General features: G+C 42.6%; 2 protein-coding genes across 4 annotated transcripts; both read left to right on the forward strand.

The window, feature by feature from the left end:
- The first annotated feature begins 797 nt into the window (after positions 1 to 797).
- On the forward strand, positions 798 to 3,311 carry LOC134077993 (SPEG neighbor protein-like). The gene is made up of 4 exons (XM_062533623.1): positions 798 to 904; positions 1,157 to 1,464; positions 1,588 to 1,729; positions 2,863 to 3,311. Exons 1-4 carry the CDS (start codon positions 798 to 800, stop codon positions 2,999 to 3,001), a joined length of 696 nt encoding a protein of 231 aa, XP_062389607.1. The 3' UTR covers positions 3,002 to 3,311.
- A 3,153-nt stretch (positions 3,312 to 6,464) lies between these two features.
- On the forward strand, positions 6,465 to 25,643 carry ctdsp1 (CTD (carboxy-terminal domain, RNA polymerase II, polypeptide A) small phosphatase 1). Of its 3 annotated transcripts, XM_062534147.1 has the most exons (8): positions 6,465 to 6,842; positions 14,415 to 14,569; positions 18,504 to 18,617; positions 19,619 to 19,720; positions 21,018 to 21,074; positions 21,890 to 21,982; positions 22,231 to 22,416; positions 22,739 to 25,643. In XM_062534147.1, exons 1-8 carry the CDS (start codon positions 6,767 to 6,769, stop codon positions 22,865 to 22,867), a joined length of 912 nt encoding a protein of 303 aa, XP_062390131.1. In that variant the 5' UTR covers positions 6,465 to 6,766; the 3' UTR covers positions 22,868 to 25,643. The 3 variants fall into 3 exon arrangements, with proteins under 3 accessions (XP_062390131.1, XP_062390132.1, XP_062390130.1); XM_062534148.1 differs by lacking the exon at positions 18,504 to 18,617 and having other exon boundaries at positions 6,467 to 6,842; XM_062534146.1 differs by lacking the exons at positions 6,465 to 6,842; positions 14,415 to 14,569 and having other exon boundaries at positions 15,167 to 18,617.
- The last annotated feature ends 708 nt before the right edge of the window (positions 25,644 to 26,351 follow it).

Genomic DNA, 26,351 nt, shown 5'->3' on the forward strand with positions numbered 1-26,351 from the left:
CAACCCAAATCTACCCTGGGTTTCCCTCTGGAGCCCACCTGACATACTTTACTCATCAGGGAGCACTCGCGTTTCCCCTCCGCCCCTACCACACCCTGAGCCACCGGCCCAAACCCCCAATTACTCCCCATTAGACCCCACTCTCCGGCCCGTCCTCGGGGGCTTTTGATGAAGGAAGACTATATAAGGCCTCCAGCTTTTGGAGCTCATCTTTTATCAGTCAGGCCACACCAGAGCAGGCCCCAAAGAAGTCAAGGTCCAAAGATGGGGAAAAATGCCACCTTGGAATTTGGCAGGCCTCCTCCACTGTCTGACCAGGGATGGCCCAGGCGTGGCCCCCATTTATAAAGTTCTGGCCAGAGGGGTGGACACGCTCACTCTCCATCTTTCTGGGTGAGTCGACATCTAAGAGAACCTCTCCAAGGTAAGTGGTTTTGGCCTGATGACATTCTAATTTACAGTATGCTAGGTTTCTTATAATAAAAATAGATATATTTATGCAATTAATGATTTTTACTAATGGTTATCAGATGTGAGGGCCTTTGAATAGTTCCTTTACATTTATTTTGTTTATTATGAAGCCAATTTATTAAAGCAGGATTAGTTGAAATGGTAACATGTATCATGATAGATTAGGAATTGCCTATTATCACACTGGCCTTCAAGATGGATTAAATGGAACACTGACGAGCCCAAGAGTCCAAGACTCATATTAGTGAATGTCAGATGGTCCCTCAATACTCTTAGTCTCACACAACATCTATTTCTCGTGGCGTATGTGTATATGTGTCCACTAGATGTCCAAGGCCAAGGCTGCACCCCCTCCTGGGTGCACTCTTGACATAAAGGACCCTCAGGTCCAGGAGGCAGCTATTCGGATCCAGGCTTCATACCGAGGCCATAGGTAACCCACATCTAGTCACACATGTTGTTCATATATGAAAATAATACAATAATATGAAAAAATGGGTGGCGTTCCAAAAAAATCTTCTAAGGAAGTTGCAAAAGCTAAAAAAAGTTGTTTTTAGTTTTGGCTTTGTCTAATGAAGCAACCCATCATGGTCAGTGGTCTATGGAAATTCTACCACTTGCTAAGGATGACATATGCAGGCATTCCATCACCCCATGTTTTGATGAATGCCTACTGTACGTCCAGATCACGTAAGGAGCTTAGGGAGAAAGGCCCCCCTAAGTTCTTGCTGGAGCTGAAGGACGTTGTTCTTCTGGAAGGCAGCGCTGCCAAGCTAGAGTGTCGGGTCAGCGCTTTCCCCGACCCCTTCATTGTCTGGTCGAAAGATGGAGCAGAGCTGAAAGACGGACCCAAGTACCGATATGTGTTTGAGGACCCGGACGTGGTGGCGCTGGTGGTGCGCGATGGTGTCTTGGCCGACCTGGGCAAATACACAGTGACCATCAAGAACCCCTTTGGCATGACGTCTGGATCTGCTTGTATTTTAATAGAGGGTGAGCTCAACAAATGTTGTGTGGTCTGTCATCGCAGTATACAACCATCACTCAATCAATGACTTTCAGAACAAAACCCAAGGACGTAAGGCTGAGGATGTAACATCTTTTTCACCTCTACAGTTCCTGCTAAGGTTACTAAAGGTCCAGATAGCGTAAAAGCCAAGAAAGGGACCACGGTGGTGCTCAAGGCAGACATAGCTGGGGAGCCCCCTCCAGATGTCGGTTGGCTGAAGGATGGTGAAGATATTGAGGAGGATAACAGGTAAGCGTCACAGTATATCATTATTGCTCATTAAGTCTGGATCACTAAGAGTTTTCTCCAATGTTTTGAGACATATTTGTAGATGGTTAATGAACAATCCTGCTGTTAGCTGGCTCTGCATGCTCCTCTGCACTTCCCCTTACTCATGCAACCGACTTGTGTTGTTCAAGGCCCTGTAGCTGAGAAGACAGAAGCAGGTTTTTTTTTTTTTTTTTAAAAAGGGGGGGGGGGGGCATCTGAGTATATACAGTACAGTAGGCCTATATCTGCCATACAGCCTAGCCCTAGGCTGTTCAGTGTGCCTGCCAGTAAGCCCATTGGCCTTTAGGACATTGGAGAGCACGAGAAACATGCCAACCAGACTAGGTGGAGCTGAGGAGCGAACGGGCTGGTCAAGAGCGTGAGCGGAGCAAACACATGGCCTCTGCTCCCTGAGCTGGAAACTCTCCAGGAGAGCAAATGTTACAGCACACTCACAGCATGCCCTTTACTTTAACTTTAACATTTACTGTCCAAAGGTTTACACCCTACTGTGTGACGCATACATGAAACGTTTAGATCCAAAACTGGATATCTTTATTTCAGTGAATTTTCATACATCTTTTTTTGGGATTTTGTTTTTAAGGTAACATCAGTGCGAATGCAGTTGGTTTGTTGTTAAAGCAACACTAAAGAGTTTTTTGTATATTAATGTTCCCCAAATCATTTCAGTGGTTAAACAACTTGTAACAAGGTGAACAAACAGCACTTCTGCATTCGCTTCGCAGCCCTCTATTGGCTATAACCACACTATGTAAGTGGTTCTGTACGATGGAATGAGACATAAGAAACAAATTTAACTTGATTCAATGTCGCAATACATGATACATGAAATCATGCAACATACTCTACCTTGTCTGTGGACATCGTTATTTGCTGGATAAACAAATAGCATTCGTGCAACAGAGGAAATGTGTTTTGGTGTTGCTTTAATGGATTTAGGTTCACTTAAACAGAACAACACAGATGCAATTTCATTGATTTTGCCTGAATTCATGTCAATAAAAATAAATGATGATTGATGATATTCTTCAAAATGGTGATACCAGTTATGGAATCAAACTCTTATTTTTGTGTGTTCTGTGTGTTCACAGAATATTCTATGACATCGGGGACACCAACACCATCCTCACCATACAAAACGCACAACGTTCGGATGCTGGAAAATACGAGGTCTTTGTGGAAAACAATTTTGGCACCGACCAGTCCTTTGCTCGTGTCGACATCCAGTGACGGCACGGTGTGTGCATCGCTTGGACTTCAACTCTTCTCTTCTGTCTCTTCTGTTCTTGGCTCCGAACAACACATTTTGGTTTATGTTTAACATCCAGCACATGTCAGATTGGTGCAAATAATGCAGGACTATGTAATGGCAACCTGTGATGATCATGCTGTTGATAGTATGTGACGTGGATGTGACACAGGTGTACTGATGCTTTGAATGATGTATCTCTCTCCACTTTCTGTGTTTATGGTCCACTTTTAAAGCTTCATTGTACTACCAAAGCCACCATTTACATTGTAGAATCACTCACATGTTCACTGTTGACTGCACATAAAAATGAAAATTGTTGCAACAAGTGCAGAATTTCACTTAAGTAAAGTTGTTGATTTAGGGGTGTGCCATTAACCTTGGACTTGGCATAGCCTACTGAAAACCTGCTCAAGCAGTAGGCCTACCTCATGGATATTTAACATAATTATTCCTTTCTCTTTGAATCTCTTTGTAGCCTAGCCTATGTAAGAATAGGCTATTTAACAGGTGAACAAAACACAGAACCAATAGAAACATTACCAACAAGCAAGTATTGTCAGTAAGGTTTTGTAATTGGAGAACGAGAATACCCCTCAATCCATTGCTTTAACTAAATAACATGTTTATTACACTTTGAGTGAACAATGGCCTAGCCTAGCCTATTGGTGTGATAAAGTGTTAATTAATTTACTCGCACAGACTAGGCTACAGCGATTCTATTGAAGAATGAAGAATGAGGTAAATAAATACCAGTAGTCCTAGCCAATTTAGCCAACAATTTCATTCAGAAGTTTAAGGAGGCTTACAAGTTAGGCTATCAATAATGCACGATTAGGTTAATAATTCAAATGTGAAAACGATTAAAATTTGAAAACTGTAGTTATGGCCATTGCTAGGTCAACGTCATTTGAGTCCTTTACGTGCACATAATTGAGGGTTCATCCAAGTAGACAAACGAATACCGGAGGAAGTAGGCTATCCAAGTAGGTAGGCTACAACAGCTCGAGTGAATAACAAGCGGTTTGAGGCACACACACTATTATGTGCAACACATTCTAACTAACTTCAGTGGAGTTATATCAGTTCGCATTAAAACACGATAACCATACAATGAGCTGAACTATATCTTCGTAATAGGCCTATGCCTAAATATGTGGATAAATGTAACGCCAAGTATTTTGAGAGTGGTGTGGCCTGAATACCAATGATGAAAACGTTCTAGTCAACTTCACATAGTACGCTAAGAACTTTGAAGACTGTCCCTATCCTCCATTCTGTACTAGACGGTTTTAAGGCTCCCCGAATTGGGAGTTCCTTGCCAGCGAAAACTTCGCAAAGAAGTTTGGCAAAAGTTTTTGACATTCTTGAACAACTCTACTGCAGGCAAGACTACATTGTTTCCCTGGAAACACTATCACATCCCAAATAAGACTGTTCTTTGTCATTTTCGATTAATTTAGTACAACTACGTTGACAGGAAAAGTACATCCTCAGGCCGAGAGATCTTTTTAACTTTGTTTGCGTGGTGGATTGTGCTGAATTTAAACGGGCAACGCATGTCTCACGGATGGCTCGACTTGTGTCTTTGCAGAACACCTAATGAACAAGCTCAAACTGATTATTGTGACGATCCATTTTTACATAGGCTAGATAGGCATAGATTCAAACATGTTTTAGAATAGTTGTGTATAATACTGATAGGCCTACTAATAGTTAAATAGACGAAGGACAATGTAGGCCTAAGTAATACAGGCCTACAGTATGTGCACATGTGGGCCCCACCTGAGGATAGCCTACAGTACCAAGTTCTCTGAAAGTCGACCATGAAAAACATGTGAAATACGTGTTAAACAATGCGTTTGTGTTGAGTGAAACAAGACATCTCTCTTAAAATAACAACTCCTCACAAGGCTATATATGGCCACATCTCAACCTTGTCTGTCTGCAAGAAGCTGGGGATAATTGTGGCTTGTAGGCACACTTTTTGTGTGTTTCTAAATTAGGGTGACCACCAGACGTCCCCGGTTTCAGGGGACAGTCCCCATTTTTGGTTGCCTGTCCGCGGTAAAATACAGAAAAACTACCTGTCCCCTTTTTTTAAAAAAAGATAAAACTTGTATGTATTTCAATCAGATTGATAGTCAAACTGAAAATGTCCCTGTTTTTTCCAAATGGGATTATGGGATTATGTCCCCGGTTTTGGTATCGGACACCTGGTCACCTTATTATAAATTCACCAAAATGTGTCATGATGACAATATTGACAATGAAAATGAAACTCTAGTTCTGTGTTGAAATGTATATTTCTGATGTCCTGGTATCAAATTAGACTCCGATGTAGGTTGCCCCTCACTGCAAAACACTGTCATTTGGAAAGACCATCTCTTATTGCAAAACACTGTCCACTGGAAAGGCCATCCCTCATTGCAACACTGTCCCTTGGCAATTCCTTACTTGGTTCCATTCCGTATATGACTAATTCCAAATGGGAATTAGGCCTATTTTATCTACGATATTAAAATATTCAAGACACCCAGAGTGTTTGTGTTTCCTGCTAATTTTACTGCAAGAATTCCTCCATTTAATGTAAGGATACATATTTATTTGAAGGCCTATCCATTTATTCAGTGACCTGACCATTGTATTCATGTGGTGGCCTACCAGCCGAGGGCATTTATTTATGGAAGCCGGTTGACAGACTGCAGTCAGCCAGCTAAAGTAAATCTATCGCTTGCGGTATCTTTTAGATAAAATGATAACACAGCATTTACTGGACGTGGAATTAACTCATAAAGATCGTTATGGCCACTGAAAGAGACTAATTTATTTGATCCAAAACGAGGCCTAGACTAGCAGCCAATCTGTATTATGTTTCTGCCTCATGTGTGTTACATAAAATTGACGTTGATAGGTCACGGTCATGTAGGAAGGCACATGACAGCATTAAACTGTGCATTACTGACCTAGTTGTCACCGAGTTCAAATTTTATAGCTGTATTTGTATACTAATTTTAGAGATGTGAGATTTTAGGTCAGTAGGTCTGGCCTGTTTGGCTGCATGCATCTGTGGCCATATATTTGCACATAATAAAAGTACTGATGGCTAGTGTCCTGGCTGATCTTGAATACACCAAGAGTACTCTGGTGAAAGGTCTGTCAGGTTTACTGTGGACCTGATAGCGTCTCTACAGACCTCAGCCAAAGAGCTGTAACTATAGAAGCACCATCTGCTTATAAAGTAAGACAGAGTGAAATTAAAGTAAGGAATAACTGTAAGCCTATATTTTACTCACTATAGCCTACATGCGACAATTGTTGAATAAAACAACTCTAAGCCAATTTCCTGCTTTCATCTCGTTAGTCAACAGCTACCAGTTTCTCTAGAATTCATTGCCGCTTTAAGAGAGGCGGGCGCCTTGAAACCGTCCAAGTTCCATGTTTGTATCTTGAAATTGAGAGCAGAGACGAACTCCATGTTGTAACAAAGTTATCAACAAGAAACCCCTCCTTTTATTTTATTTTAATTTAATTGTCTTTCTTGTTTTCTTATTAACAACTGGAGGCACAAGAATGACTGTACATGCGTACGTATAGGAGCTTGTTTTATATTTTCAACGATTAGGGGAGGAGGCAAGATAGGCTTTAGCTTAGCGCGATATTTGGTTAAATTAAAATTAGCTAGCTGGGTTTTTGAAAAAGTAGCGTATACTTCAAATCGTAATTGCTCTGGATTTACGGATCTCATGGACCATCCGTCCTCGTCAGTAATCACACAAGTGAGCCGTGATGAAGAGGCGAGTACTCCTTTACGAGAGAAAGGTAAGTTGGAAAAGTTTTGAAAGTGAGTTGTTTTGGAGCCCACATGTCAGAACTGAAGAATATATGAGGCGGAAAAAACATGAAGTGTTTCGAAGCACATGACTTTTAAAGACCGCAGTTGCACAGCGTGCAGGCAACAATGTTGCCGGAAAACTACAGTTGTTACTTTGTATGGATGCAATAGTGACAATTTGACGGGACGGAATTAAATGGCCGCGTCGGCCTTGGAGGACAAGAACTTAATTTGACAGCTGCGAACAACTTAGTTCACGACATCTCGTCTGCGGTTTCTAAACTCCGTCGTAGTGTAAATGTATGTGTCAAAGCTCTAGAAATGGTTCTACTTAGTCATTTTAATGTTTTAGAATGAAAATAAACGTCCAAATATTGAAATCTTATTCGGCCCTTAATTCAGGGGGCGGGACTGTAGCCTAGTCTATCATCTGAGTAGCCAAGGCAAAAAAGTATCATTAGGCGTCAATTTGTCTGTCATCTCACCTTGTGATCCTAACAGACATCACTAAAAGCGGATGGTTGACTGGTCGTCTTTGACATGAAATATCGTGTCCTGAATTTATCATGCTGTTGCTTAGTAGAGTTTCAGTCTCTGTCACTGTAGCTGTAGAGGTCAGGAAAGCGGATGGCTTCGTCGTCCTTGTCAGATTTTTTCCCGCCAAATGGTCACCACCCATCTCTTGGACATCCAGCATAGCCTACAGCTGTAAGGCTGGATACAATGTTTCTGCCTAACCCTCTTGTTTTGTGGCTGCAATAGCCTATGGGCTTATATCAAATAGGCCTAGACCCTTCAAGCAGAGTTCCCACTAGTAGTTTAATTATGTTCAATTGGTGTTGTTCAGAACTGACAAAAGGTGTTCTTGTTGATTTATTTTGGTCAGTCCATCCAGACAGTGAGGTATGTTGACAAACAAAACATTGCTAGTGCTCATAATGAGAGGCATTTCACCCCACTGTTTATGTTTTTTTGTAAGCTGGACTGTGACCTCTATGACAGGAGGGGCTGCACCTTAATCTAATTTACATCTAATTTATTGTCAACATGGTTAGAACTTCAAAAAGATGAAGGAAACTTAAAAAAGGATGCATTGTTGTGTTCAAGTGTAAGCTTACCCGAGTCTCAATATGGGTGCAACAAAACTACAAAGTAGATGAAAAAGACGAGAGCCGAATGACCTGCAAGCTCAGTGTTGAGTGTTCACAGGTTCTTTGTGTGGGGTTCTATTGAAAGCAAAGGCTGCAATACGTGGCGTTGGCCATGGTGGCCTGACTGTATAGTCGCTCTCTTCTGCTGTGTGTCTATTGTCACAGAAAAGACTGTGCACTGCTTAGCTGCTAAGCCGTGGCACTCGGAATATGCTGCTTGGGACTTCCTGTAAGTGTGGGCCTCAGGTTTTATATTTAGGTCATAAGAGGTCACAATTGTCAACAACAGTGCTAGACCTCATCGCTTGAATTCATGTGTAGAATACAAGGTTTAAAAGTAAACACGAAGTAAAAGAAAGGAAAACAACTGTAAAATGCACTTGATTATGCCTTTTCAACCATTGAAATTGCTGGGGTTGATGTGTTGGTTCAAAATAGCCAGTCTAATGAAATTAGAAGTTCCGCACAAACACTAGGCCTAGAAGCACTTTGTGCAGGCTGTTGTCAAAAGCTGACACTTTAACCTTATTGGGCAATGACCTATTGCAGAGCCATGTTTTTGTTACTCAAAAGTGGCAGCCCTGCATGGTTGACTGTCATGCAAGTGTGCAAAAGGTATGCTGAACGGCATTGCTTGGTTTTGCAGGTCTTTCCTCTCTTTTACCCACACACACACACACACACACACACACACACACACACACACACACACACACACACACACACACCCCACGATGAGTGCATAGCTTAGGCGTTGGTGACTGATTTCAGTCTAAGGAAGCACACTGGTGGCACCCTCTCATGTATACTGTACAACAGAATTAAGTGAAGTGTGCTTGTTTTACACTGCTGTTTATTAATGCGCCTTAGTCATTGTTCCTTCTGAATTGAGACATGTCTGACAAAGTTTTGTTGTTGCTGCTCAGGATCTGTGTAAGAAATGCTTGGTTGGTTGGTGCTCGGTGCAAAGTACAGTATCTGGCACTCTCAAAAGAATGCTGTGCTTAGATTCTTAGGCGGATGTGCCATGGCACGAAATGACGTTTTGAATTTGGATTGCAGATTAAACTGAGGTGAATGTTTGTCTCCCAGGAGAACATGCCTGGTCAAATAGGCATGTAGCCTATGTGCCGAGGGGGTTAAATAAGGTCTCAAGAAAGATCATGCGAGGGTGCACACTTTGTTGACTGACTCATTCCTCCTAGTTTAGAAAATGTTCAAAAGAGATTTTATAGTTTTAGCTGATGTAGACATGACACTTTAAACTTGATATTAAGGTTCAAGCTTCATATGTTGAAGTATCCAAGTGTAAGTGTTCAAATGAATCTCTCTCTCTCTCTTTCTTTCTCTCTCTCTCTCTCTCTCTCTCTCTCTCTCTCTCTCTCTCTCTCTCTCTCTCTCTCTCTCTGTCGCTCTCTCTTCATTCCCCTCCCCTCTCCTCTCCTTTCCTTCCCTCTCTCTTTCAGTTACTTTGTTTGTCAAACTCTAGTCTGAACTTGCCAGATTCCCTAGATTTCCAGGTGGCAAATGTTTAAAATGTTTGAATATGAGCGACAGAATCATTCAGCTAACTCCCACTCAATGCTGTCGGCAGCAACACCCCCTTCATGTCAAAGTCAAACACTCTTGGAAGGGCACAGCCTACAAACCAAAGCAAGCCCAACCATATAATACCCAAGTGTACAGAAATGTGTTGGACTTGGACTATTATCTCAGCACTGACATCACAGACCGAGCTGACCAGCCCTAGCAGCTTATTTGTTGAAGGGAGCCAGTGGAATTCTCTTAGTTACGTAAGGGCAGAGAAAAAAAACACATGTTAAGGAATAGGATCCCTGTTAAGCTATGCTGAGGAGACGGAGTCCTTATTCCTTATTCCGTGGCCAACAGATCAAGGCTAAATTCTGCCGCTGACCCCATGTCTATGACCACCCGTACCCCGTCACCCTAGGTGCCCGGCCGCCCTCGTAAATCTGTACGCACCAGTTTAGCAAGCGAGAGCATGAGAACAGATGGGATTTGTACATCGTGTATTCTGAGCTTTTATTCACGGCCTGAGTTGAAGTGGATTTTGAACAAGGTGCTTTTAGTAAATGCAGTCAATTGAGCCACACTGTCCTATAAGTTGAGAGCATTGGCACCCCCACCTGCTCTTTACTTATGGAGGATTATTTTTAGAAGGAAGGGGTGGTGATGATGGGGGGCAGTGTTGCAAAGATACAAAGTCTACACAGTTCGTCATGCTTGTAGGGCAATGCTGAATCTGTGGTCAGGCTCGCCATTTAGCACGCATTCTTGAGTGCCGGTTAGGCCTCCCTCCAGTCTGCATGTGAAATGCATTATGGGTGCCCCCCCCCCCCCCCCCCCCCCCATGGCCAACCTTGATTGCTGGAATCCCATTCTCTGCACTGATGCATTGTGGGCTACCTTCGTGCGCTGTTTCCCAGGCCTGTCCTCCTCTGTACCTGCTTTGTTGTGTGAAATATGATCTGCTGGTGGCAGCAGAGAGAGAGAGTGTGAATGAGGGAGGGACAGAAAGAGAGAAGGAGAATGAGTGCGTATGAGAGTGGCCAACAGTGAGAAAGAGACAGAGAGAGAGAGAGAGAGAGAGAAATAGAACAAAAGAGTGAGAGAGAGAGAGAAAGAGAGAGAGAGCATTCTCTGTGAGAGCCACCCTCTATTGCTTCTCATGAGCTCTTACTTCACTTCCTGATACTTCCTGTTCCTATTTTGGTTTGGCCCAGCCACTGTGCAGCAGAGGGTTATGGGCCCATGAGATGGCTGCATTCCAGAGAGAGAGGGAGAGAGGGGGAGAGAGAAAGAGAGAGAGGGAGGTAGAGAGAGGGGCTGAGGGAATGGAGTGGGGCCCCCTGAGTGCTTCTCTTGTTTAGGGAGTTTTATGAAAGCGGCAAAAAAAGGACTGCTCTCAGGCGTAGGTCCATCCCTCCCACCCCAGTCGAAAATCTGCACATTTTGCCGGAGCCAAGGCCTCAAAGGTCCTCAGTGCATTCAGATGAGAAAGCACAGATAGTTCATTCAAAACAAGCTGTTTGAATCTTTGAATTTAATGCTTCAACACTGTAGTCAACAACAAACGATCAAACAAATGACAGAGATATTTTCTGTTTTTATTACACATCAATTTTGTGATACTTGTTTGTACATTTAGAGGGGTTTGGAAATTGTTTTTTGTTTAATTAAAACTCTTCCACTACAGGTAATTTAACACATATCTAACCAATGTAAATCCCACTATATAAGTAATAACTGTGTTAACTCACTGCTTTCCTATTTTAAAATGTAATGTATTAAGCATGTATTTACCCTTTGGTAAATTTACAGCATGTTAAGAATTGCTCTATTTATACACTTCTTTGGTGTGTTTATACTCCTTTTAAGTTTGATTTGTCTTTCAGACCTGACAATGCCAGTGTTTACAATGGTGTCAGCCTGTGTACTGGTGCCCTACAATGTATGCCAACTGTTTGCTCTATATTCAAGTAACTTAAACTTGGCATCACGTGTGCCACAATGCTCACAAACCTGCTGTCCCTCTCACTCTGCGGCTAGCGTGAAACAAGTTGTTAGATTGTCGGGGGGATATCAGATGTCGGTGGGGGGCCATAAAGTCAGCCGTGGAGAGACCAGCGTCTGCCAGGATGGGAATAGAATCTCAGGCATTCCCAAAAGGGACCCAGATAGGCTACTTTTAACTTTGTGGTGCTGAAACATGCTGACTAGGGCGGGGTCGCGCTGGATCCGGAAAAGAGCTGTAGCCTCGTTATCGGGATCTAAGCCTCTTGGGATATGGGGTGCGAGCCATGGAAAAGAGGGCCACACAGCAGCACTGGCTGTCAAGCCGTCTAAACTGTCAAAACCTCCGCCTCCAGCTGTCCTGCTAAGACATGACGAATAAGTAAATAAAGCTTAGTGGTGTCACTTCAAAAACATTGAAGACATTGCACAGTCAAGACATTTACCCCCGGGTAGACATTGCATTGCTATGCGCAAAAGTGAGTTTGAGGCTTTCACGTTGTCGTTGTTTGGGTATTTCAAGTGAGTCCAACGATAAACACAGGGATTGGTGGCGTGCTCCCCTACAACAGAGTTTTTGTTTTGCGTGTCCGTTTATGGCTTGGAGCAGTGGCTCTCTATATACAGAGAATGCCATCACTAACCTCTGTCAGCAGCTGCTCGTGAGGGCTATTTAAAGCAGTCTGATGTGTAACATCAGAAGACCCAACGTGGCGGACTGCGTGATGTTTCTTCGCACCCTCAGGCTCACTCACCTGCCTGGGCCTTCGCTCGTGTTCCTCTACTCGCCCTTTTGCCCTGTGAGCAGACTTAAGTTATGCGCACCATGCTCCACTCCATCTGCTACAAGTCAAAACCCCCCATAAAGAAGCGTGGAAAAAGGCCCCCTGGCAGTGTTGTGATTTACGTTTCTTTTAAATTCCCTGAATGACTAACGACTTTTCTAAAAAATACTTTGAATGCAACATGCACGTATTTATATTTCTTGCATTGCATAAGGAGTCTCGTCTTTGCAAACACGTTTATGGTGTAGAACGTGAGTTGCATACATAGACAAGTCAATGCTTCACTGTATACATGGCACCGAAGTGCAATATGATGTATGCATGTCTAAGTGTAGCCTATGTTATATTTTTCTCAAACTGTTTTGGTTTAGGAAGCAGATTGATATAAAGAGTAGGGCTGATTATGGCCTACAGTAGCTATACTATACTATATATACTATACTATAGGACTGGTGTAGATATAAATATACATTTCAGGATTTCATGAAATTATTCGAATAAAGATTGAGTTGAATCCATTTTCCTTTTTTCTAAAAAACTAAAAAAACAACTCTAGTCTATGAGTATGATGATGAATATTTTCTTTTTCTAATTGTATTGTAAAGATTTCGATCAAAAGTTTTGTTGTTTATTGAGAATATAAACACAGACATTTAATTCCATACATCTCCCATATGCTCCTTTTATAGCACTTATTCAGTTTGGCCATGAAAAGTGTAACGAATACATAAAAAAAAACTACCAGATCGGGAAATAGGAATGTATAGAAGGAACAGGAAAGCTATATTGTCACAATGTCCTCATAATTATATGGTATTGAATTTAGATAGATTCATAATTGCACTGAAAAGGCGATGTGTTTCTGAAAGTTCACATTGCATCGTTAAGAGTGTTAACACTTGTCCAGAGAGGCTGTATGGAAGGAGGTCAAGTTAATGCTTCGTAGGCTACTTCATTCTATGTGGGTCAGAGTACAGCTGAAATCATGGCTAGCATCTATCAAAGTCATTTATCTCTTAAATGTGTTGGCAAGACTGCATCAGCACCTCGTTTTGAAAGCTTTGTTGTCATCAGCAACGTGGTAACACAGCATCGCCATCTAATTACTGAAGGAAATAAAATATCAAAACGGGGGTACAAAATAGAAAGCTGCATATATGTGGGATCCAGTCAAGTTACTGCAGCAGAAGTCAGATGCAGGGGTTTCAGCTAACATGGTAAACTCATGATGACAGCGCCTCCTTCATCTTGCTGGCAGTCTAATTTGTCAAAGATTTTGTCTTCTAAAGCCCTGCTATCAACACCCGTGTTCGCTTTAGCAATACTTCTAAAAAGGTCTCTTGCCTTTGAGCTGTACATAGATTGCTAATCATGACAATCCCTTGTTATGTCTGTCACTATTGCCAAATCAGACTGGTCTCTGTCAGATATCCTCACTGACAAATGACTGCTATCTAATATGTTATCAACCTACAGTAGGAGGATTATTGGCTAATTACTGTTGTGAATGGCTGAACGACCACAGATTGTTTCCCAGGCCCCAGCCTTAACTAAATGCTGTCATAAATAGTGAGAGAATGCATGTGTAGGGACTTGCATGGGTGTGACACACATGTTTTCAATGACTGACTGAGACTCTCTTTATATCTCCACCCATAGTAGGCTCTCTGGTTTCTTACTTCTTGACTTCTTGCCTGTGCATTGCTCTCTCGAAATCAGCTTTACGAAGTTTGAGAGATTATCTGTTGCATGGAAAAACACCACATTCGTACTGATTGGACCAAATCGAAATTAAAATAATTCCCCAATCAACTTTGATGTCAATAAACTAACAACATGTCTAAGCAGCAGGTGTTCCCAATTAATTTGAATTGTTCATATCAGCAGGGGATCTTTAAAAAGAATCGCAAGCTAATTGACCTTAAGCAGGAAAGTGATATCTTCACATAGAGTGCTTGATTTTGATTAGTGGCACATTGGTATCTGTCAGGGCCGTCTAAAGATGGAGTTTTGACGTGTGGTCACGGCGGCGTGGTCAGTAAACAGTATGGCCAGCATGGTATGACTGTGTGTACTTTTCTGTTCTTAGGTGCCCAAACACACGCTGCATCCTCATCAAAGAAACCCCGCAGTCGCAGCATTTTCCACAGTCTCTTCTGCTGCCTGTGTCATGACGAAACAGATCAACTCCCTGTCAACAACAACGCCCCGCTGTTGGTTGAAGAAAACGGAACGGTCTCTAAAGTAAGGCAATTTTCATTGTACCTCTGTTTTTTTTTTACGTCCACACCCCTTTATTCCTTCACTGTCTCTCTAATCTCTCACCCCAGGGCTACTCTCCAGCTCATGGGTTTCTGGGTGTCTTGTGGTTAACTTGACCAAAAGTCATATGATCAACTCTGTCACCAAGGAAACCAAAACCCCATGTTTATTTTGCACAACCCTTTTCTCTTGTTGACTGCCTTATTTCACGTGGTCAACAACAAACAAGTCAGTGTCAATAAATCGTCATGTCAGTGAATCATCACAGCGCTTGTTTGCATCTATGCAAAATTTAAACTAGTGAAAATTCAGTTGTCTCCTTTGTCACTTTTATAAGAGTGTTAAAAGATTAGAATTCCTTGGTAAATATGAGATTATACCTTGGCAAACAAGTGCTCTTGGCATAAGACAAAGCCATCCATGATTCAATTGAACACATTCTTGGAAAACAACATGGCTGTTAGCAACTACAGACAGATCAGGTGGTCAAGATGCTCTCGGGTGTCAGTTTCAGATTTATGCCTTACTTCAGCTTTTTATAGCGATTTGATATTCCAGGAGTTATTTGTCACGTCTCTGTAGCCCCCCAAAATAAATTGGTAGGTCTCCTGAAGAGGCGCTGGGTACTGAAGCTCAGTCTAGTTTTGACCCTCCTGTCATGTCAACGTGTGCACTACTGCTGGTGTCTCAGGCAGCCTGTGGGCTCAGCGAATCTACCCAGCCCCCACCACAGTTAGACCTCTCAGAGCGCCACATGCCGTCAGGACACTGCCTGCTCTCCGGGGAGAGCAACACACTCGGGAAATGCATTGAGCACTTTCAAGCTGCCGATTTTTGCAGTCATTTTGGAGCTGGAGGGAAGTTTTCCCAGTTTTTTGAGTCCTCTCTCAGGTCTGAAATTGCGGCGCAAAGTCCACCAATCAGACAAAATATGCCTGAGGAGAACTGTGTAGACCAAGCTAAGGTCTGTGGACAAGAGGAGCGTACGGATGGAAATGAGTCTTTCGATGATTATAGTGAACTTTGCTTAAATTCTGTGGATCAAGGCTCTTTTGATTCACCTGAAGTGCAAGGACTAAGTAAAGCCATGGAGCACATTTGTAAACATTTTGAAGCTGGCGAAGTACAGTTAGAACAACATGTTGGTATACCAGAGTTCCCCGATCAAAGTCATGGTACAGAAACCTTCCGTGTTCACAGTGAGTCCTCTCAAATAAGTAAAAATGGGGAAGTGTTCTTTGGAAACGGGTTATGCACTAATCTTGTAACTATTTCAGAGGTTTCAGAGCAGTGCACTGAACAGCGTGTACAATTTGAACAAATTTGTAGCCCAGCAGAGCTGCAGACTAATAATGTTGAATCTTCTCAGAAAAGTAGGTCATTTGAACATGGTACTGAGCTTGGTGGGACATTTGAACTCGATTCCGAATTAAGTACAGTTTCTCAGGAGCTCATGTACCCAGACACAGGTGGGCCTTTGCACAGTGAGTTTGCTGACCTAAATGTTGAACACACAGAGTCATTTCAACAATGTGAACCCTGCACACAGTGCAGTGGCTCTGAACAACAGGCAGTTTATATCGAGGTGTCAGAAAGTGAAGTGTCTGCGAGTGCTTTTGAAAAGCCCTCCAAACGTGACCATGAAGCTGATGCTGATGTGTTCCAGTCGTCTGAATATAGCTTATCAGTACTCGACTGTGAATTGGGTGAACACCCGACATCCACTGACCTCAAAGCTGAAAACTGTGAAATGTATGCCGCATTAGTTGACCAGCCATTTAACATGTGCGACATTGCCGAACAGCCTGTGTCCAACGGAGAACTAGGTAATTATTGTGCGTCTACAGAGAGCAGTCAACACGCACAACTCTGCAATGAACAGATGCTTCCTGATGCTACTGCGGTGGATGAGTGTCAGCCGACTGAAAACGCTGCTGAACACTCAAAGACCCCTGAACAATGCGAGACGTCCGAACACTTTGAGTTGGCTGAACAATGCAGCTCCCTTGATAGCTGTGCTAAATACTATCGCGCCCACAAAATAAACAAGCCATGCCAACACCACAGCTCTCACTGTGAGCAGCTCACAGAGCGACAGAAGACCCACCGCAATTCTGAAAGTGATATTTTGCTCTCTGGATCAATGGATACTTTTGAAACATTATGGCTCTCTCAGTTCTTAATTGAACATAGACCTGATGCTTCATCTCTAAAAGAATATGAGTGCTGTGAAAACTGCAATCTCTGTGATCGCGCCTCTGAAGATATAGAGGTGAGTGAAGGCCGACCTAGTCCTGACCAGTGTGATGAAATACAATTGGAAGAAAATGTGCAGTCTTGTGGTCACTCCTTTGAGCACAATAACAGTGAAGTCTCTGTGCGTTGCATTACTTGTGAGGAGTGTGAGACTACAAAATGCAGTGCAGTATCTTATCACAATGAATCCTCACAGCAGAGGGAATTGTCTGACAGTTGTGTAGAATCTCAAAGGGACGATTTATATGAAGTCTGCACTGATGACCATTGTGAAATACGCAAGGATCTTGATTTCTTTCTTGATCAAGATGGACTCTTTGAACTTAACTCCGAGGAAGGCAGTGATGTTAGTAGATCTTACAAACCTGATGAGGATTCTCTGGATGGATTAAGTGAAGGAGATGACTATCACCCCTGTAACGAGAAAAGCCAAGACAGTTCTGAAACTGAAGAATCATTTAAAACCTGCACAGATGGAAGTGAATCTGATGAAAACTGTTCTGAGTCCTCTTATAACAGTGATAAACTATCTTCTGAAGAGGCAGAGAATGAGCACTTCCCCATCCACGATGAGTCTTTTGATGTGTCTCCACATGAAGATAGTCAGGAAGGCTACCTGCACTATACAGATGATGGAGTGCATGAATTCTCACTGGAATGTGAAGATCAATCCTGTGCTTATTTGTGGACGGCAGAAGACCCTGAAAGTGCTGACCTTGGCAGTGTAGACAGCGAGTTTTATGAGGGTGAAAGTCATGAATCCAACGTTGAAGGACCGTACACTGAGGATGATGAAAGTGAACCCGACTCAGAAGAAGATAGTCTCGAACCCCAAATAGATGGAGAAGGTCCTGAGGCCCCTGTGGGAGCAGTTGAAGTTTATGAAGACAGCCCGGTGGAAAAGACAGAGCAAGAAGGTCAGCTAATGGTATCCCCTCCTGAGGAGAAGCTTTCACAAGCTGCCATTGGATATGCACTTTATCAAAGTCAGACTTTAAAATTGTTCCTAGAACGACGACGACTGTCACAGGCTGAAGCCTATGGGCATTACAGTGCAGATTTTTGTAGTTTGGATCTAATATTTGATCCCTGGGCTGAAGTGGAAACCAATGACAAACCCTGTGAAGTTGTTGCAGAAGCAGAAAAAGAAAGAAGTGAATGTGGCCCTGTACAGGAAGAAGAATCAGAGTCAAAGGATGAACTCTCTGTCGAAAGTGACGCGAGTAAAACGCCTAGTCCAAACAACTGTGAGCATCATCTGGTTATCCCTGATATTCTTTTCTCTGAAGTACTGGATGAAAATAAAGATGAAGAAATTGAAGAATTGCATGAGAAAAATGAGGGCCTACTTACTAGCCCCGAAATTCCTTACGGTATAGAGGCCTCTGAAACCCCAGAGCCTCTCTGCCTAAGAGACACAGATGAAATCTGTGAGGAACTCTCAGATTTGTTCAAGTCTGAACAAGGAGATGGGGACTCTGAGCACATTGAAAAAGCCAAGTGTGCTGACTCGGTGATGCCTGAAAAACTGTTGTTGTCTGATCTTATTACCCAAGTGACAAAGCCCACTAAGAACAGTGTTGATCATGCTAAGACCTCAGAAAACAATGTTGAATCCTCTGACCCCTCTGAACACTGTGCAACACATGAATTCTTTAAGCTGGCTGATGAGAGAAAGACCCCAGAACCATTGGAGGAGCCTGAAGAGATTGAGTCTGAGGATGAGGATATCCAAGAGCCCTGTCAGTGCGAGTTCTGTGTCCCAACAGAGGAGGTACTTAGTCCTTTTGCTGCACATATAAATTGCTTAAGAAGCATCAATAAAATGTTTCTTTTTTCAATTGCTCAGCATGTTAGGTTATATTTAGCCCACTCCTAATGCATGGTGTGAATTTTTGCCGTTTCTGAAATAAAAAAAGAAGACTGAAACTTATGCCTGTTGAGTTCTACCTGTGACCTGTTTTGCGGGTACCAGACATGTGGTGTGTTCAACTTTAGTCTGAGTTTGTCTTTCCTCAGAGCTAAAATAAGTGAAGGAGAATGCTCAAGTACATCTCTGATTCCATGTCATATGGGCTTGTTATTTGAGTCTGAAGTTTAAAAAGACACCTATATACAATACACCCCCCCACCCCTTCCTGCTCCTACAGCACAGCCTCAATGGCAAACTCAGCTCAGGCATAAGCACATCTGTCTCTAAGCTCAGTTCAGTTGCTTTTCCTATAAGCATGTTTTGCCCTTCCAGCTGGTTAAGTGTGTTTCTGTATAGAGCATGGGCACTTTCAGACAGAGAATGGCTTGGCCAGGGTGTCGTGTAACCTCATCCTAGCCCGAGCAGTGCCCTCAGTCACACGGCCTGGCTCGGCCTGCGGAATGTAAGAACTAAAAGAGCTTCCGTGTGCCCCCTCATGGACACTCCCCTTTAGAGCCTATTTCTCTCTCTGCCACAGCAAGCAAGCAAGCAAGCTTTTTTATTTTTTTCCCTTTTCTTTTTCCGTTGACACGGCAGTATTGAAACACGAGTCATTCATGATTGTGGACTGAATGTATTGCATTACTGACTTGCACAGGCAGTGGTTTACTAGCAGCTGCTGTTGCTGTTGGAGCTTTACTTGAGCTGCCTGGACTGGCTTTGAGTTTGTGTACATAAAATGTTTTACATCGTTTTTGCACTGTATATTTACATTGTTTCGTTAAGCTAATATCAGAGTGAAGTGGTTTCATGCTGCAACTGTTCAGTTGCTTAACTTCCTGTTGTGTGTTTGCTCACCCCAGGTCCCAGCCAAACCACTGCTCCCTCAGATTAAATCGAAAGACGCGGGGAAGATCTGTGTAGTCATTGATCTAGATGAAACACTAGTCCACAGTTCATTTAAGGTAAGCTGCGGAGACCCATGCTCCACCCCCTTTACCCCATTGCCTCACCATCAACCACTCACTTCCACACACCTCTGCTACTAAACGCTGTTGATGACCAGTCCCATGTACCTCTGCTCTACTGAAACATGGGGATTTTGGGAAGCGGCCGTTATCTGTATATGTTGCACAACGCGGTTGTGGCCAAGTAACGTGGCTGTACATGTGCTGGACAGATGGTCAATATTGTCAAAGAACACATACAACTTCCTTCTCAGCAACAGCACATGCTTGATCAATCAGGGCACAGCATGGGGCACATTTATGAAATCCCTCAACTTGTCAGTATGTTCTTGGTGCTGGTCAAATGTCAGATACCTGATAGCCGATGTTCTGTACAGGGAACACATCGAAACTGAATTACATAATGTGCACAATATCGAGCTGGTTCGTGACTGAAAACACTGGATTTTGTATAATCTGTCACAATAAAAAGTATTGAATTCAGATCCTGTAGTAAGTCTGCCTTGAAGGAATAAGTGTGTGTTGGAATAAGGGTGTGTTATGGCAAGAATCAGCCGTCTCCAGTCTTTTATTCCTTTACTGTTTATGGAAGAATTCTTTCCTCCTAAGCTGAAATGTATTACATCAGCAATGTGTTATGTAGAACAGTAATGAAAACCAGACTGAGGCTTTTGTTAAACGGAGGGTGTCGACAGTGACACTTTAATAATATTCAGCTCATTGTATCGCATCAATACATCAACATGTCTCCCCTTCTCTACTGCGTCCAGTGTGTCAAAATCCCACAATACCTTACAGTTATGAAGAATTAGTCATTCATGGTTAATCGGTAATTTTACTGGTGATCATTGTTGGTTTTTTGAAGCTTCTACACGGTGCTTGGCGTCTTTAGAGTTACTTCATAGTCTGTGAATGTAGGTCATGGTGTCCCATCTTCTGTATACCACATGCACGTGATGAACTTAACATTTGATATGTAGCATATACAAGCTACATCGCCCTCTCTTCATAAATCACAGTATGTGAGCCTGGTGCATTACATTATTACAAATGGCTTGATGGCTCCAGCAGGGTGATGTTGTCATTTGAGTTTGTTATTTTGAGGGTTAAGTTGCAGAAATTTCATCTGCACGTGGTGTTGTGTGTTTGCTTAACCCTTTCAGTAGTCAATCACTATCCATACAGTTGAAGAGTTAAATGAAATGTACAGAAAAAGCTTGTGAAGTTGAATGATGTTTTTTATGAAATGAATCCATGCCTCATTTAGACCAAGATTTATTTCTTCTGTCAACAGCCGGTGAACAACGCTGATTTTATCATTCCAGTTGAGATTGATGGGACTGTTCACCAGGTAAGCATGATATGATTGTATGTATGACAACAATCTGACTACGTACCTTTACAGCGTCTTTGGAGTGTCTTCAGGACACTTTGGGGCTTTTCCAGGTGTTTTATTTTTCTTCTGTTTACCTATCGCTTCTCCTCTGGACATGCTACCTGACAAGAGCAGTGGCCTTCTCTGTTGATGGGTCCGAGCAGCAGGTGGCTATTTCAGTGTCCTGACGAAACGACGAAACCCTGGCTGGCTTCTCAGAACTCACTGCCCATCAATCTCACTCAGAGCACACATCTACTGCTCACACAGGCTGCGGTTGGCAGCGAACATTAGCCCTTTAAAGGGCAAGCGTGGCCCCAGTCGCGGCCGAACCAGAAAACCCCCAAGCTGGACAAGGCTTGCGCCTGTTTCAAGTAATCCAGGATAGGCTTGTTAAGTCGTGGAAAGCCTATTCGGGATAACTTGGTTCAGGAGCAAGACCACCGACTCCATTAAGATGTTTGGAGGACGCAACCTCGTATGAAAAACGAACCATTTTACGGCGTGCCTTAAAACGGGGTCACCGTTTGACGACCCCATAAAGTGCTTTACCCACATCCAGTGACACATGGATAGTGTTGGGTGTTTATTAGTTAATCTTCACTGCATGCAAACGGAGCTCTGCTCTGACTGACAGGGGAGAACCACGGAATAGTCTGACCTGCAATTCTGGAATCTGAACTCAGTGGCTCCTGTGTTTTAATTTGAATGAGGAATTGCAAATGCATATGTGAATGAAACTGTGTGGCGATTTCTCTGGCTCAGGCTCATTCAGCTTTTCTCATGCCCAGGTGTACGTGTTGAAGAGGCCCCATGTGGATGAATTCCTGAAACGTATGGGTGAATTGTTCGAGTGTGTGCTTTTCACCGCCAGCTTAGCGAAGGTGAGTAGAACAACTGTTTTCCTGTGTTGGCCCTTAGGTCAGGTTGCGCGCAAACTGCTGGGTGTTGTACCAAAGTGTCAGGGGTAGCGCCCTGTAACACCCCCCCGCACCTGCTCCCCCTCTCCTCTTCACACCCCAGCAGCCGTACAGCAGATTTTGCCAGTGATGCACTATTGGTTTTACTACCAACTCATGTTCCCTATGTGCCTGAATCGAATCTCTCCCTTGTGTTTTCTTGAATTTGGCAGTATGCGGATCCCGTATCAGATCTGCTGGACAAGTGGGGCGCCTTCCGCAGTCGGCTCTTTCGAGAATCATGCGTATTCCACCGTGGCAACTACGTCAAGGACCTAAGCCGTCTAGGCCGAGACCTGAACAAGGTCATCATTGTGGACAATTCCCCTGCCTCCTACATCTTCCACCCAGACAATGCTGTACGTTTTTACATTTCTCATTCGCTCTTCAATAGTGTGCCAATGCTGTTAGTTATGAAATGCAATGATAATCATATTTTTTATGAAATTAATTGCGAGATGCAGATTTCCATGTGCATATTGACATCAGTTAAAATGTCTATATCTGTCGATCATAGTCTTTGGCATAATATTGTCAGATGCCAAAATATGTTTTTCCCTTTTGAATGTATTCGTTTTGAAATGGTATTGATTTATTCAGTACTTTTCTTGTAACTCCAAAACCCTTTGAGTGCATCATGGTGATGCGTTGTCTCTCCTGTGCCTCCTCTTGCCACTCCAGGTGCCTGTAGCATCCTGGTTCGACGACATGGCCGACACAGAGCTGCTTGATCTCATCCCGTTCTTCGAGAGACTGAGTAAAGTAGACGATGTGTACGCTGTCCTGAAACAGCACAGGACTACAAGCTAACCCGACCACAGTGGCAGCTTTCACCTCGGGGCCAGGGAGGCCTGCTTGGGCTTGGGCCCCACGCTGCTTCCCACGTAAAGGACCAGCGCCTGTCTCGGTCTGAATCACTTTACCCAGAATTCCATTCACAGGACATTTTCTATTGGCTGAGAGAGAGAGAGAACAGCTGGTAGATTCTTGGTTTGGTTTTTATAGAGATGGAACTGTGGGACTGCTTCATTATCAAAAAAGAAAAAAAGAAACATGAGAGTTACATTGGTCATTTAAACACTTGAACAGGTGTTATTCCTCCTTTTGGTTAATAGATCTTTCCCCCAGGCATGGCTGCGGGAAGGCTGTTTTTAAAGGAACCGTGGGAATTATTCAAATAAGTGCTAGTCCTTTCTGCTATGTACGCAGTGAATAACCGGGTACTTGGGGTTTTCCTAGAGGTAAACTGCCCTCATTCCCTCTTTTGTAAAATTGAGTTTATCTCAGAGGCCCAAGTGAGGACGGAACAACGATGGCAATCATGTCAGGTTCTATGCTGTCTCCTAATTTGCCAATTTTGTTTTTTTGAAAAAAAAACAATATTTATTCACTTTTACCTCTTGACATGCTATTTTTTCCTTTTTTTGTCAAGACCTCCTAATACTGCCACAATCATTCTTTGTAGCATTTTCTCACAGCAGAGATAAGCGCGTATGGATGTAAGAAAGGGAAACTGGCGTGCTCCCACTGTAGTGCCAGCCCCTGCTGTCAGCTCCCCTCTCGAGTTATAAGCAAACAATCAGACGCATTTGTGACCCTCACATATATGCCTTATATCTTGCCTTAAAAAAGTACCCTTTTGTAATATGACAAACATTTTTAGTTAGTAGTTGCAGTTTGATGTAGACTGTGTTAAATAAATTCCAAGAATATGTGTTATTTGTGATATTAATCAAAGCAGAAAGATACTGGAATACTTAAATACTAATTATTACACATACTCTACAAATGTTCAATGCATTAACCATGTTACTTCTCACAAAATTTGTGAAATGCATTAACCGTTGTCGGTCACTCGTCACCTGATATGAGACCTGGCCTGAGAGGGTTGTGTGGCTGACTGGAGAGCTCCCTCCCTGAGAGTAGATTTGTCGCCTTGCGGCCGGATCATTCAGCCGCTTGTCTGCTTGGACTCTGTGTTGACTGGTGGGGGGAGGGGAGTCACAGACCCCGTCAAAGGTTCTATATATGTAAACTCATGTTATTGAAATCTGATGCAAAGTCCTGCAAGTGCCAATGCAAGTGGGCCTAAGGAGACTCTCCTGTGTGGGATGATGATGTTTTTGTTGTTGTTGTTATTGATGATGATGTTGACTTTGACTGTTGGGGTGAGAGCACACAAATGTGTTGGTTGTTTTTAAAATAATGCTACTTTTGTCCATTTATACATTTTTAAATGTTTTATTTTTAATAGATGTTATGTTGACAACGCAGTGCCTTCATGCTCTTATTGCAATGATGCTGATGATAATGGTAAAGATGGTAATGATGATGATGATGATGATGACGAAGACGATAATAATGTCAGTACTGTGCCAAGGGGAAAGACTTGTAATCCATAATGGTTTCAACAGCAGTATGATTAATGTTCGGTTTCGACAAGCACAATGGCTTCCTCCATTCTTTTCAGTACTTGAATCTGACCATTTATCTGTTTTTAATTTTTATCCTCTTCTTTTAATCTTTGACATAGCATTGAATGTAACATGCTTTGTATTTCAGCAACAATCTAGGCCTTGGTGTTGATGTCTCAATAGGCACTTATAGGTTAGGACCTTCAACACATAATTTGAAAAAAAAATATATATAGATCTTATAAAATGGTACTCATCAGGATGATTAATTTCTGTACATGAAATTTGTAACGCTCCCACTACCAACCTGAGAGCTTGTGGAGATTTTTGTTGCTATGTAGAACACTTGTTTGAACTAAATGAATGCTGATAATCTGGCAGTTGGACTCTTGATCACATCATGGACATGCTTTCAGAGCGCAGGGTTCGGAGTTCTGATATTCTCAGTATCCAGTATCTGCCTCAATGTATACACATCTGTTTATATCACGTATGATTTGAGATCATCAAAATCACCCCCACCCTCCCCCAAGCACCTTCTTAAATAGACAAATAGATAAGTAAATAATGGAATCGCCATGGAGACCGGGTGCTCTGTAGGCTCACTGAAAGCCTTCAAGTCTGCAAGTCAGGTCCGTGTGCAGCCCAGTCCACTGCACACTGACCTTTGCACTGCATTTAAGGAGACGATGTGCAGTCGCCATGCAGTTACTGTGACCCACTTCAAGTGGCAGGTTACAGCCAGGCTGTGAAATCGCAATGTAAACATTGTGCCTTCTGCCGAGGCCTTCACTGTGCACCTTTGTTTCTGGAGGAAAAAAGTGTGGGATCAGTGTTTGTCCTCATGAACAAAACAAGAGAGAACTTTTTTCAGTTCTGTTATTGCTCCTGTCTTCACTCGTGATGCAGGGTGTAATCTCCCCAAGGTTAAATAAATATTCAATTGTATGAAACCTATCTTTAGTAGAATATTTATGGAAATACATAACATATTAAGCTATGAAATAAAACAATCAGTATTACTACATTCTGTTTTATTTTCCGTTTTCCCACCTTGGTTGCTCTCACACAGGCCTTCTGTCTCTGGATTCAAGCTCACATCTCTCCCATTGCTCCATGACAATGATTTTGTAAGAAGCGTAAAGCAAATAAAGTTTCACTGTATGACCACACCTTTTAATACCCATTCATGGTAACATGCATGTGAAGGTAGGTGTCCTTATGAGTAGCAGTAGTGTAGCAGATTGAAAGGATGCCCCCTAGAGGACCTTATAAAAACATCCATAGTTGCCACCATTTGGGAAACCAATTTGAGAATTGCACCTTCAATTATGTATGAAAACCTGCACTACTTGTCAAAAGAGTTGAAACACCTACTCTTATGGCTGGTTTTGCTACCGTTACATCGTAAAGCAAAACTGAAAACTATGAACCAACAGACATGGGATGAGGGTAATGTAGTTAACAGAAAAGAGTAATCAAAACTATTTATAGTACATGTTTTATATTGTAGACACTTCAAAGCAGCCAATGTTTGATATGATGACAGCATTTCACACTTGGCATTCCCTCAACCACTTTAACGTTAGACATTGGGAATGGTTTTCTGCCCTGAAAGAGTTCCCATATATTGTATGGGAACTTTTTTGCTTACTGCACAACACTTAAAGGAGTACCGTACTGTAGGTGTTTCAAAAAGTTTGACCAGTAGTGTATGTTATCTATTTATCCTCTGCCGTGCCGTTACCATAACTTGAGTACTAAATGTATACAAACTCCTATGCTCTGAGCATCTACATGTTTGCTGAATTGCAGCTTAAGGAGGACAAGCGAGGGCGTTAACATTTCAGTCAAAACCCATGTGATTCAGAAAAACATAA

This window comes from Sardina pilchardus, chromosome 4 (assembly GCF_963854185.1).
Source record: "Sardina pilchardus chromosome 4, fSarPil1.1, whole genome shotgun sequence".
Taxonomy (NCBI): Eukaryota; Metazoa; Chordata; class Actinopteri; order Clupeiformes; family Clupeidae; genus Sardina; species Sardina pilchardus.